Source organism: Hypanus sabinus, chromosome 14 (assembly GCF_030144855.1).
Source record: "Hypanus sabinus isolate sHypSab1 chromosome 14, sHypSab1.hap1, whole genome shotgun sequence".
In the NCBI taxonomy this organism is placed as follows: Eukaryota; Metazoa; Chordata; class Chondrichthyes; order Myliobatiformes; family Dasyatidae; genus Hypanus; species Hypanus sabinus.
In genome coordinates, this window is record NC_082719.1 from 83,547,995 (window position 1) to 83,562,662 (window position 14,668).

The following is a 14,668-nucleotide window of genomic DNA, read 5'->3' on the forward strand; positions in this document are numbered from 1 at the left end:
GTATACATAATTTGTTACTCAGTTAAACTGCATGTTGTCCCTTTTATACTCTTTCAACTATTTCTATGAAACTTTGGCTAATTGGGGTAACCTACTGTAATCTGTGTCCAGTAATATCCCAAATACATATCTGCTAGAGGTGAAGAATGTCGATCAAGACAATCAACAATATTCTTGTCATTAAAATCACTGCAAGGATAATTTGCATTCAGGTTTAATAAATCTCAAGCTCAATATACTCTTTTCGCAAATAATGAAATGCATTTGCAATGGAAATGCATGAAATCTGCATTCAGATATCCACAGCAGACAATGAAACATTGTTCTAGTACAGAAGAGTACCTGAACAAGTTAATTCAGATTTCATTTGAATAGCTCATGAGCATCTTTGCAAGAATTTTTAAGCAGTCACAATCCTGTATTAATTTGTCCATGATTTTCAGCAAAACATCCGCTTTGTAGAGGTTTTCTAAATTTCTAGATGTAACTTGTGCAATGGAAATATTGAATACATAGGGAAAAATAAAAATATCATTCAAATCAAACACTTTTTCTAAGCAAATTTTGCTATGATCATGTCACTTGTTTAAGTGCTATATCCATAAAGAGGCAATGTTTAATGAAAAAATAATCAATCACTTTTGTTACATAATAAGCAAGATATCTGACCAGTTTCATTTATCTTTAGAAAATAAACTGAAAATTTATTCCATAACTTGCAAGATAAATAAATACTAGACTCAATTTTATTGATGCTGCAATTCAGAAGGATGAGAGGAGATCTTATAGAAGCATACAAAATTATGAAAGGGATAGAGAAGATGGAGGCAGGGAAGTTGTTTCTACTGGTAGGTGAGACTAGAACTAGGAAGATGTAGCCTCAAGAATAAATTTTGGTTGCAGATGAGGAGGAAATGCTTTTCCCAAAGTGGTGAATCTGTGGAATTCTCTGCCCAATGAAGCAGTGGAGGCGACTTCAGTAAATATATTTAAGACAAGGGTGGTACTATTTTTGCACAGTAGGGGAATTAAGGGTCAAGGGGAAAAGGCGAGTGGGTGGAGATGAATCCATGGTCAGATCAGCCATGATCTTATTGAACAGCAGAGCAGGCTTGACGGGCCAGATGGCCTGCTCCTATTTCTTATGCTCTTATGTAATTAAAAGTAGCATTTCATAGGATGTTTTTAGTATAACAGCAACACAGGTCTGTAAAGCAAATCTAGATCTCTCACCGCTGAAGAATTTTGAACCATACAATTCCTGTTAAATATTCTGAAGATTCACAGATAAATTACAAGGTTTGGAGATTTTACAAGATTTCAGATTGCTACTCCCCTCCCCCCCCCATACACACCCTTAGGTACTGCCAAATTTTATGACATTTCTAAAGACACAAACAGGCACAGGAAGCAATTAACAATATCCTTAATTGCAATAAGATTTCAGTAGAGACATCCTGCTCCTGTTACACAGGGCCTGGGTGAGATCACATCTGTACTACTACCAAAACGCAAAAGAATACAAATACTGAAAATATACAGTAGAAACAGAAAATGCCAAATACTCAGTAGGTAAGGCAGTATCTGTGGAAGGAATGTTTTAACATTTCTCCATGAACAGAAGTTGCCATACCCACTTTCCAGTTGTTATTTCTCAAATGTAGTTTGGGATACCAGACCCATAACTAAGCTAAGATATACTTTAAGTAGGAGGGCTGTAATAGTTCACCAGCTTGATACCTGGGATAGTGGGAAATGAGATTAAATTGACTCAGCCCATATTGGGATTTCAAATTAATGAGATCTCATCAAAATATATACAATCTTTTGGAATCAAATTCTACATTGATATTTCACTTGAGTGGACAGGTGAGGTGTACAGAATCAAGGGTCATTGTCACAAGATGACGCTCGACTCTTCAGGGCAGAAATTACAAAAATATATTCAACTAGAAAGTAATGAATCTTTGCAACTGGCTCCCCAAGAGGACTGTAAAGGCTTAGTCGCTGCATATAGTCATGAAAGAGACTGATAAATACCAATATGCAGCAAATCAAGGATCAGGAGTTAGGAAAGTGATACAAATCTATCACAATTTTATGAATGTACAAGGGTTGAATGATTTATTCCTGCTCGATGTTCTTATATTGATTCTGGTACTTTCTGTAATGAAAAAGTCTGGTGTTTCGTGAAATGATCCGTTAAGATCTGTACCTTCAAGAGTCTCACTCAAAAAAGGTGCATTTGTAAAATCCCTCAGACCAGAGTTTTTCTACACTTTATATTCTGAATTCTGGTGGAACGCAGCAGGCCAGGCAGTATCTATAGGAAGAAGTGCAGTCAACGTTTCGTGCCGAGACCCTTCGTCAGGCCTGGCCTGCTGCGTTCCACCAGCATATTGTGTGTGTTGCCCTAATTTCCAGCAGCTGCAGATATCCTGGTGTTTGCATTTTTAAATTCAGAATTCTACTTCTTTTAATTCCCTGGCTGTTTCACGGTCCTGTCAAAGTAAATACCAAGAAGTGCCCAACTATCCATACACCCAATGACTGCCAAGAGGAGCAGAAACACCTAGCGGGTCTGAGTCTCGGTGTGGGGATTGTGTACTTCTACAACCAACCGCTGCCGACTCACGCCAAGTCCCGCTTTCCCGACACTCCAATTGGACCAATTCCATGCCACGTGCTTTCAAAGCCGCATTCTCTCTCACCATTGGTTAACATCAACGACAATCACCGCAAAAAATCCCACCTCTCGTCTAAAGTTCTTCCCTTCAGCGAGGTTAAGCTGACTGTTACACTGCTGGAACCTTACGTGTCTATAAATTATGCTGTACATTTTCAAAGAAAAAAAACATTTTATTCCATCTAAAGTGAAACTTAATAAAATAAATCAGACCTCCCGGTCCTTTAGGCCTAAGAGTAGGACCTCCTCCATCAGGGTGAGGCGAGTTTCTTTGGAGTCACCCTTCTCGTCCTCCTGGTCCTGCTCATCCCTCCGGTCCTCGTCATCCTCGCCAATTTTCTCCGCGTTCCTGGACGCCTCCGTTTTCCTCTGGACAAGGCCGGAACTCCTCTGGGTCAGAGTCGACATGGTTCGAGGGCGGCCGCAGCTGCTGCTACCTTTTCCCTTGTCAGCAGCGAGGCTGCATCAATCGAGGGCCGCGGGACGCTGAGGGCGCTTGCTTTCCGCTCGGCGGTGCGAGAGGGGAGTGAGGAGGAGGCGGCGGTGAGGATCGCCCGTAAGCGGGTTATTTTCCAGCAATATGGCGACGGGGAGGCCCGCGTGACGTCACAGAGGGATGTGGCAGAGGCCGCCGCCGCCGGGGCTTTAAAGCTGCACACCCGAGCGAGCGCGTCTATAAGCGACTGTTTATTACCCTTGTGTGGGCACTTGCGGACCTGCCGAGTCCCTGCAGAAAGGCGGTGAGGGAGGAGAAGGTGAATGATGCACCAACCGGCAGGGATAGGAGGAGATGAATGGAGCGCCAACCAGCGGAGGTAGCAGAGGGTGGGAGGTGAAAAGTGTCTTGAAGAGCAGAGAAAAGGGATGGGAGAGGGCGGATAATGCAGAGGAAGCAATGTATAAGGTGTGTGGAAATGGAAGGAAGGGGGTTCAATGGCCTGTCTAGAGGAATCTGACTTTATGGAGTATCAATGGGGCAGCTGGATTGCCCCATAAAGTGCGGCAGAGGATGCCACCCTCTTAAAAAGCATTTGATAAGTCTTGGCCTGTGCTCATTCAGAAGAATGAGGGGGATGATTTTGAAACTTACTGACTACTGAGAGGCCAGAATAGAGTGGACATGGATGGAGAGGTTGTTTCCATTAGTGGAAGAGTCTAGGATCTAGGTGCACAGTCTCAGAATAAAGAGAAGTCTCTTTAAAAAACGAGAAAAGGAGGATTTTTTTTCAGAATTTGTTGCCATACAGGGCTGCGGACATCAAATCTTGGGGCTGATAGGTTTTGATCATTAAAGGGTGTGGAGAAAAGGTGGGCGAATTGAGTTGAAATAAAAACTAATCAGCTGACTCGATGAGCCAAATGGCCAAATTAGTGGTGTTATTCACACCCCATCTGCCTAACCATAAGATCATCAGATATTGAAGAAGAATTATTCTTCTATATCTGATAATCTTATGGTTAGGCAGATGGAGTGTGAATGACACCACTTGGGGGGGGAGGCGGGTAGGCAGAGAAGAGGAGAAGGGTTTTATCCATACTTCAGGAATGTAGGTGTCTCATGAACAATGGTGGGAGTGAGCCATCTTCATTAAATGATGCTATCCTTGGTGAATGGTGGCCCACCAGGGCTTTGCAAGCATCAGGAAGTCTGGAATTTGGACCCAGTGAAGATGAAGGAACTGCATTTTTGTTTTCTGAGTTGGAATCATTGGCATCAGAGTCATAGAAAACAATGTACCCAATCCATTCAGCTGATCATGACCTGTGCTGGTTGAAAATTCCTAAATCCCATTTTCTGACCTGAAGCTTCACCCCTATATGACTTTGAAGGAACTTGCAAGTAGTAGTGGGATGTTTCACTGCAGGAACCTAAATAGAGACACCACAATGTTGTGTGTCTGGTATATATGGAATGAGTGAATATGTAAGGTGGTGGATGGGATGTTAATCAAGATGACTGCTTTGGACTGGATGGTTTGGGCATCTTGAGAATTTATAATTGGTGCACTACTATGTTGACTCAGGTCTTGGTGCACACTTAAGCAAATAGATATTATTTCATCACATAATTTAGAAGTGAACAAGTAGTCTGGTGCCAAGACGTGAATTTGCTACGTTTTGGGCCCCTGACCTGAGAAATGATGTGGTCCAGACGAGGGTCACAAGAATGACCCTAGGAATGAAAGGTGCAATGTATGAGGAGCATTTGATTACTTTGGGCCTGTACTCACTGGAATTTAGAAGAATGGTGGGGGGGGTCTCATTGCAACCTATCTAATATTGAAAGGCCAAGATAGAGTGGACGTGATGAAGATGTTTCCTATAGTGGAGGAGTCTAGGAGCAGAGAGCACAGCCTTAGAATAGAGATGAGAAATTTCTTCTACAAGAGGGTAGTGAATCTGTGGAATTCATTACAACAGATGGTTGTGCAGGCCAAGTCGGTGGATATATTTAAAGCGGGGGTTAATAGGTTCTTAAATTGTAAGTGTGTCATAGATTACAGGAAGAAGACAGGAGAATGAGGTTGACAGGGGTTATAAATCAGCCAAGAAAGACACAGTGGGCTGAATTGCCTAATTGTGCTCTTATGTCTTATGATTCCCAACCTGTGGCTTATACTTTGAGATGCCATTGTTATGTGGTTGGCTTAGCTGAGTTTCTGTGACTGAAGAGGGGGGAAAATAAGTGAGAAAAGGAGGTGAGATGAGGTTGGTAGGAAGGCATGTTAGGAGAATAGAGAGGTGGTGGTAGGAGGAATGAAGCAGCTGATGAAGAGGAGAGTGATGGTTGGGAAAAGGACACGGTGGAACAGTTGGTGATGAGAAAGAGTTAAAATTATTTGTATTTTTGGACATTGTATTTTTAAAGCAAAAAATCTAGATATGTGAAAGAAGAGAGGTTTGGAACACAACAAGTTATTTGGACTTTGAAAGGCTGAGATTGAGCTAGGTAAAGGAACCTCAGGTCAAGGTCAAAAATATTCATGGTTTGTAGTCCAGCAACATAGGCCCGAGTGTTTACACAGAGAAGTTAACAATTTTGCTGTCAGAAGCATGTGTAGCAAAACAGTTTCATTATTTTATCCAGGATTTGGACAAGCATTTTGATGAAGAATACTTTTAGATTCAGTGCCATAAAAGAGGAAGTGCTGGATGTCATTGGCATACATTTGAATGCTGCTTGTTTTAACAGATTGTAGAACTAAAAATGAAGGTAGTGTTAGATCCTGATGTTTTTGCGATCCAAGGATTCTTTGGAAATTAAGAATGGGGTGTAAAAAGTTGCTTGTGATCATTTTAGTAGTGTTACAAGTGGATGAAGTATGGTGGAGAAGAAAGGAAAGGGGAAGAGCAGGGAAAGAAATCACAAGGAAAAGAGAGTGAACAAAGCTACTGATAACATTACATTCCATTGATAACATGAACCAATCAGATAGCCAGATTTATGTAATATGATTCTCGCCATTAACATCAGAAAGTTTCCAGAAAACAAATTACAAGAAAAATAACAATTCTACACCACCATCTATTAGTATCAAATTGCAACTTTGGTACATTTAACTGGACGAAATCCACACTCCTGCATTCAATAATTCAGACAAAATGGAAATGGCCTGTTGCCTTGTCCACCTGCGCAGCCATTTTGAGACATTTGTGTATACTTTCTCCTTGCTTGTCCCTCCCTAATGCATAACCGCTCACATCTCTAGATCAAATTCCACTTTCAACTTTTCTGCCAATTTAATTAGACAATTGAACACTCCCTGCAGCCTCTAACATTTTTTTCTCACTACCTGGACAACTTCTGCATTCTGCAAATTTTTCAATAATAAAACCTTTGTATATTTATCAAATCATTTTTGGATACCATGAAAAACAAGAGATTAGACTCTGTGTTAGGTAGAAATAGACTTCTGTTACAAACCCCATAACTGGGTTACTTACCAGCAAAGATAGAGGCGTCCCTTGGAGTCTGGTGATACTATTTTTAACGGTATTTATTAATAAAAATACACAAAAATAATATCAATGCAAATATACAGATAATATGCATCATCAATACTAAACCTAAAAGTGCAGGTATAATAATAATCAATAAGAAATAAGCTCTATCGTTATCTAGGGGATAATGAATTGTCTGATGGAAATCTAAAGTTCGCTTCAGTTTACACAGGCTGCTGTCATTTGTTTGTCGCTGTGTTGCAATTGTTGGAGAGAGATAGAAGAATGGGAACAGTTACCACTATGTGTTTTGCCAACCTTCCTTTATGATTTCGATCCGTTGGTGTCTTGTTGTTGTGGCTGTTCAAGTGTGACCTCTCCTTTAGCCAACCGTTCTTCTGTGATGAGCCCGCCACCCAGGCAAGGGAGGACACACACGAGCTCTCACCGGCTTCGCTATAAAACGCTGTCACTGGATTTCTAGCGTTTCTCTTGCTGCGTCTGAGGGGTGTTCCCCAGACCCGTCTTTTATCCCCACTCACGGGGTCTCAGATGTCAATCAGGTTGGGATGATGCAATATCTCAACCAGGCCACTCTGGTTGTCCCCTGAGGGGTTTCAATGAATAGTACAGTACTCAATACACAATTCCTTCTCCAAGAGACAATAGCAGTAATCAGTGGTTCCGTTCCGCTTATGTCAGGAGACATTCCAAACCTTGTGTATTCTGCGTCTCTCTCGCTCTCATTATTGACATGATGTGTATCTCTCTCATTTCCTGAGTCTCAGACCCGAAATAATAGCGATCCTGCGATTCTCAAAAAGGAGGGAGCGACTTTGCACCCTTTGGCCCCTCAGAGTTGCTCCACATTCATAACACTTCCATCTCCATAACACCTGCCAACCAATAGTATTTCCCTGCTGCCAGGTGAGTTTTGCATCTAACTTGCCAATTTCCCTTGACTTCTACAAGTTTTTATTCTTCTGATTAGTTTGCCAAGTGGGCTTTTATCAACTGCTCTTTTAAGATCCATGTGATCGACAGATTTGCAGACAAGACCATATGCTTTGTCTTTACTGTCTTTCCTTGTTACCTTCTTACAAAAATAAATCGTTAGTTAGAAATGATGTTTCCTTAATTAACCATATTGACTTTTCTGAGTAAAGGTTTGTGTTGACTGAAAGAGTGGGTGAAGAGGTGATTTACCAAGATGCTGTCTGGATTAGAGAACAAGTTTTATGAGGAAAGGTTGAGCAACTATGGCTTTTCTCTTTGGACCAAAGGAGGGTGAGATGTGACTTGTTAGGTGTGTAAGAGTGGACAGCCAGCACCTTTATCCGAGGGCAGAAATACAAAAGGGCAAGATTTTAAGGTGATAGGAGGAAAGTATAGGTGGGGGAGAGGAGATGTCAGAGGTAGATTTGTTTACATTGAGACTGGTGGGTTTTTGGAAAATGCTGTCAGGGCTTGTAGTAAAGGAAGATATATTTGCGACATTTAAGAGATTTTTAGATAACTGTATTCAAGTAATAAAAATGAAGGGCTATGTGGGAGGGAAGAGTTAGATCGATCTTAGAATAGATTAAAAGTTCGGCACAACATCATGGGCTGAAGGGCCTGTAATGTGCAGTAATGTTCTATATCCATCCTGCCAATTCTCCTGAACTTGGTGTATTTCGATAACATCATCTCTCACTTCTCTGAACTCTGATAATTGATCAATCTTCCTATCTCCTACTGCTTTAACCATTTCCCGCTGATCAAAGCTTCGAGGAAGATTGAAACATCATGGCGAATGTGGAGGAGGCCACAGGTCAGCAGTCATTCTCCACAGAAGGCCTGAGTTTGAGCGGTCCCTCTGCTTGATGCTGATGGAAGATGTTTTCGAAATTATGAGTATTTTTGTGATTATTGGCGTGGACTGTAGTCTATATTGGTCTCCTTCAGTTTTTCGTGTTTTCTTTCTTGTTGCTGATTGGCAGGTTGGTGGTTTGATGTCCTCCTGGGTGATAGGTTAGTTTTTGTGCGAGGGAGGTTTGGGGATTTGGGGTCTGATGTTCTTGTTGGTGTTTTTTCTGTGTGAGGGGGGATCTGTTAGTTTTTTTTGTCTGTGGGAGGGGGTTGATGTTATTGTCACAGTTTTTTTTCCTTATATGTTAGATTTTTGTATGGGATGGAGTTTGGGGACTGATGTTAGCTTCTGTTTTCCAGCTGGGTTAGTTTTGTGTGAGGGAGGGGTTGGGGGTTTCAGGGTTTTCAAGTTTTTGCTTCTTTTTGTATGGGGGGGGTTATGACTTTTCTTTCAATGGCTTCCATGGTTTTCTGTATTTCATGGTTATCTGGAGAAGACGAATCTCAGAGTTGTATTCTGCATACATACTTTGAAAATAAAATGAACCTTTGAACCTTTTATGCCTGGGAACGTTCTCCTAAACCTCCTCTGGACCATTTCCAATACAACATAACTGTTATTAGCAATGGGGCCTAAAACTGCTCACAATACTCCAAATGAGGTCTGACTAATGCCTTATTAAGCCTCATCATTACATCCTCAGTTGTATTTTTTAGTTCTCTTGACATGAATGCTAACATTGCATTTACCTTCGTTATGACAAACTTAGCCTGCAAGTTAACCATTGGGGAACCCCTGCACCAGGACTTCCAAGTCCATTTGCTCATCAATATCCCCCTTTCTGGATATGACTGGTGAGGCTGTGGATTTCTTACCGAAGCTTAGGATTTCAGCAGAACGCTAAATGCTTCCAAGTTGGCATTATTCATGTGCAACACAAATAAAATAACGAAAGAATTCAGCAGGTTAGGGTGAATAGGTATGTGCGCGTATTATTCCTGTTTGTTATATGCCTGGAAATGTGTCAAGGCTGACCCAAATTAGCTGCTTTGGGATGGAGTCATCGGCATTAATATCAAGGTCAGATTCATGGTAGAAGAGGTCTTTAAAGCCTTCCGTTCAGCAGCTATTGACTGCCTCTTTCTCTATCATGTGTACTCCCATCCCTGGCTGCAGGTATGGTGAACTCCTGGGTGTTTAGACAGTATAATGCTGAAGAATTTGAGACAGTCATTGCTTTTCGGAAATTGATTAAATGTTTATGCTCTCTGTCCCGGGTCTTGCCTAAGTGATCCGGGGGATCTCTGCTTTATGAGGCCTGTAGAGCAGTTTCTGTTCCCTTGAGGAAAGCTGGGGCATTGGATCAATGAACGTTTTGCAATCACAATTAATTAGCTCCTCTATCTTCTAGTCTTCCTCATTGAAGTAGTTTTGGTTCTTCTTGTTAGAGAACCCAATAATCTTTTCCTGAGGTCACTTAAGGTGTACCTCAGGAAATCCTATAAGCCATAGGTATTTTATGGCTCCTATAGGCTGGGTATTGATAGATAGTGAGGTACCATCTGAGAAGACCCTACTTGCTGGGTCCCAGAACTTTGACATTTCTTATTGCTGCCTTGCTTCTGATGCTACTGATGGAGAGGTGCTGTGCTTGGCATCTTCTGGATGCATTGGCCTCCCCAACAGTGCATGGCAAACTGCTTGATCAGCTGATCTATTCCAGGTCACCAGACAAAGCTTCGAGCTGACACTTACATTTTAACCACACCTAGATGACTGGCATGTTGCTCCTCCAATACTTGAGCTCTCAGCTTGGATGGTACAACAACTTTCAATCTTCACACAAGGCAACCTCTGTCAAGGCCAGGTTAATTCTCACACTGGTAATAAGGGTAAACTGGGATTTCTGCTGCAAATTCTAGCCATTTTGGGTTGCTGTGTAGACCTGAGATAGTGTGGAGTCCTTTCTGCTTTCCCTTTGGATCATCCCTGCCATAATAGGAGAATACGTCAAGAGGAGTGTCCTCTTTTGTAAATTTTTCAGGTATTTCCTTTTCCAAGGGTAAACAGGACAATCCATTAGCATTTCTATGATTAATTGTCCTTATGAATTTGATCTTGTAATTGTGTCCTCCAAGAAACGGAACCCATCTTTATACTCCTGTGGTTGCTGTTAGTGGAACACCCTTCTGTGGATTGAAAATGAACACTAGTGGTTGATGGTCAGTAATGAGGGTGAACTCTCCTATACAACTACTCGTTGAAACATTTTAAACCCATAGCAGACTCAAGGCCTCTCTGCCAACTGTGTGGCATTTTTCTCTGTAGCAGTGAGGGAATGTGATGCCAAAGCTATGGGGTGTTTGCTTCCATCACTCGTGAAATATAACATGGCTGCACCTATACTGTAAGGCACAGTGTCACAGGCAAGCTTCAATGGACGATGTGGATCATAACGTGTGAGTATAGTGTCTGATGTCATCATTTCCTTTACCTTTCAGAAAGCCATCTTACACTGCTTTGTCCGTTATCATTTCCTGATCTGTACTATAAGTTCAAGGGAAGGAGCATAGTGACCAAGTTGGGGAGGAACCTGTTATAGTAATTGACAAATCCTGAAAAGTGTGGCAACTATGACATGTCCTTTGGCCTTGGGGCATCCACTACTGCTCAAATTTTCTCGGCGCACTTGTGTAAACCTTGTGAGATGATGGTGTGACCAGAGTAAGTGATGTTTTGTTTAAAGAATTCACAATTGTTGCATCATCCTCTCTATAATCTTCTAATCTTTTTAACACTGCTTTGATATTCCTTGTCTACCTTACGGGTAACAATGATGTTATCCAGCTAACACTGGGTGCCTGGACAGCCTTGCAGCACATGATCCATAGCTTTCTGCCAGAGTGCAGGTAGATAAATAAGCCTACTTTAGTGATAAAGCCTTTGTGAATGCTTGTGGTGAGAAACACTTTGGACTCTCCTTCCATCTCCACCTGCATGTAGGCCTCAGGTAAGTCCACTTTGCTGAAGTGTTTCCCTTCAGAAAAGCTTGTAAAGATATCTATCCTGGGCAGAGGGTATTGATCTACTTTCAGAACTGGCTTGATGGTGACCTTAAGATCATCACAGATCCTGACAGACCTATTCTTTTGGCTACTGGGACCACTATCATTGCTCACAGGCTCCACTCAGTCTTGGAAAGGATTCCTTCCATCTCCATGCAAGCTAGTTCACTGGCTACTTTACCATGGTTGGTGTAAGAATCTGAACAGTCTCTTTTCATTTAATGCTATTTTATCCTTGATATGTTTGTGTTTTCTAATGTCATTCTTGAACACTGCTGTAGCATCATACAGTACATTTATTAATTCACTTTTAGTTGACTCGATTGTAGGGGATGTGGCATGGAAATGGTGGATGATCTCAATTCAAGTTGTAGTTATCCCAGCCACTTGCAGCTGGCCCTCCCGTTTTTACCACATACGTGTCTAATGTGGCTTGTTGGCTGTTGTATTTAACTGTATGAATATCATTCTCACAGGAGTTATTTTTTTCTCCAGTATAAATTCTTAGCTGAATATCTGCAGGCTTTGAAATGCCATTTAAACTCATTTTGTGGAATGACTGAAAGAGCTGAGCCAGTGTTTAATTTCAGTTTAATTAATTTTCCATTCATTGAATTGAATTTACTTTATTTCTTACATCCTTCACATATGTGAGGAGTAAAAATCTTTACATCTAAATGTGCAATGTGCAATTATGGTAATTTATAATAAATAGAACAGTCAATGTAATACAGAGAACACTCACATCAGCGTGACTTGAGTGTACTCTATATCCTGGTATAAGCCATAATGCTTTGTCTATTGTCAGTTTTCACATTATAGTTCTCAAACCTACCCAGTTGATTCTCATGATGATCATATTTTTCATCAGCAGCATGCAGATTAGTGCTCTTTTGGAAACTGCAAGTGACTTTTTAATCATTTGCTTTCCCTGTGCAGTCCATTTATTTTTGTCTGCCTGACATGCTCTTTGTATACGTCCCACTTTGTTGCATTTTCAGCAAGTTTCACCATTAAACCTTCATTGATCTGGTGTATGTGAGTCCCTCCCACAATGGTAACAATTTGTTTGGCCAGGCTGGTTTTTGCTGCAATTTTGTTCACACTCACTTTTATTCCTGACTGCAGCTTAAGTGTGTCTCTGCTGTTTCCGTTGATACAACGATTTCAATTGCTATTTTAAATGTATGTTGTGCTTCAGTTAGAAGCTGTTTTGAAAGTTTTCTAGTAGTTTCCACACGCGGAACAATCTCTCACTACATTATTAAGCCCAAAACTTCTTTAGTTAGCCACGTAGGCTGAAGTGGACTCCCCTGCCTTTTGATTCCGCTAATGAAACATAAAGCGTTCTGCAATCAACAATAGCGGATCGTGTTCATGATATCAGCAAAGTTAATTTTGGCTCTTTTGTTGGAGCAGCCAAACTTCTAAGCAAACTGTATGCCTTTAAATCCAACACACAGCAAAATTGGCACTTGCACTTCATTGGCTAATAAATTTGCTTCAAAATTCTGCTCAATTCGCTCAGTATATGAATCAGTTATCCATTGCAACACATCTATCTTTCCGATGTAGACAGCCACTTCGGCTTTTTTAAAATTTACGATCATTACCTCCTGGTACTGACGGTTTATGAACTTGTCAGTTTTCTGCCTTGGTAAAAACTTGACTGTGTTTCCGTTTGTGTAGAAAATGTGTTGTGCTTTGTTTAACTCAACTGTTTCTCACTGCGCTTCAACAGGAAGATATTTGTCTTGGATTTGTTTTAACAATACTTCGTCACCACTGTTATGTTTTGTAACCTCAAAACTTTAAAACTAATTGAAAGCAAAAGGAGGAGCCGGGAGATGAATATGTGTACTTCGTCTTTAATGAGACACACATGTATGGCATGACGACATATGCCATTTATGTACTGAACTATTAGGTACACAATAAGTCATGCGGGTTCTTAGGCAGAATGAGTTTGAAATAACACATGTTCAGCAGTGCCCAATTTATGGAGTAAAGTGCGCATTTTCCACGAGTCATGTTTACTGGTGAACTCCACGTGGAAAATATATTCAAGACATGGAAAGAATGGTTCAAAGTTAACTTCCATTGAAATGGAAATGAGTAAAAGACTCAACAACTGACTCACATGGGTTCTGCTCAGTGTTTGACATTGATGTCACTGGGCTCCCTGATAACCTGCTGGTCAAGTTTCAATCAGTTTCAGCTGGGCTACCTCAGACTGAGTTTGCTGCTGTTGTAGATTAACATGTGTCTTCTGCTGAAATTGCAGTGTCAATATAATAAAACACCTGGTCGCCAATTTGTTGCATTCGCTCGCCTATAACTACGAATGAGACCTAAAGCCAGGAGACAGGACAAAGCTGGAACTTGAAACTACTTTGTTTTGTAAAACCACACAATTACAAATCTCAAAACTCTACTGTATATCCCTGATGCACCATCAATAACTCTCTGTGACTTAAAGGTGAGATATCGGCTTTTATCGACTGGAAGAAAGAACAAGCAGCATTTGACCACCATACTACATCCTGGAGACTGAGGGCCGGGCTCAGGCCTCAATCGCCTTTATACAGGGGTCTGTGGGAGGAGCCACAGGAGCAGTCAGCAGGGGGCATGTCCAGACAGGTATATGTAGTTCACCACAATCCCAAAGCACGACTATTTAAATGGTTTCCCCAAGATTTTTCAAGACATCGATGGAACAACAATGAATTAGTAAAGTCAGTCTGGGATTGGTTGTCAGCTGATCAATATTTATTGATTGCTTCGGCTCGCTATTACAGTTTTTTTTAAACCTGCATTTTCATCAATGAGGACACCACCTGAGGGCACTGAACTCAAACCTACTGGCTCGTGACTGCAGGCTCTCGGTCAGACAGATACCCAGATTCTGTGGGAAGTTGTGTGAGGTGAATGCCAGAAGCTGTTCCTTTACTCAATTCAAATTCCAGTATATTGTCTTTTTTTTCCCCACAAAAATGCACAAACAATTTCTCAGTGATTTACTCAAATCCTTCTGGGAACCTGCAAAACATTTCAAACATTGGCAACAAAATCCTTCCTACCCCCCTCCCCCCCGCCACTTGCTTTATATCTCTGAATGTGCGG

General features: G+C 41.2%; 1 protein-coding gene across 1 annotated transcript in view; it reads right to left on the reverse strand.

Annotated features, from left to right (window-relative positions):
• Window positions 1-3,458, reverse strand: part of golph3a (golgi phosphoprotein 3a) — a 91,512-nt gene extending 88,054 nt beyond the window's left edge. The window contains exon 1 of the mRNA XM_059989570.1: window positions 2,900-3,458. Within this exon, the coding sequence (XP_059845553.1) occupies window positions 2,900-3,094 (195 nt within the window). The 5' untranslated portion in view covers window positions 3,095-3,458. The remainder of the gene's footprint in view (window positions 1-2,899) is intronic.
• Window positions 3,459-14,668: the final 11,210 nt, after the last annotated feature.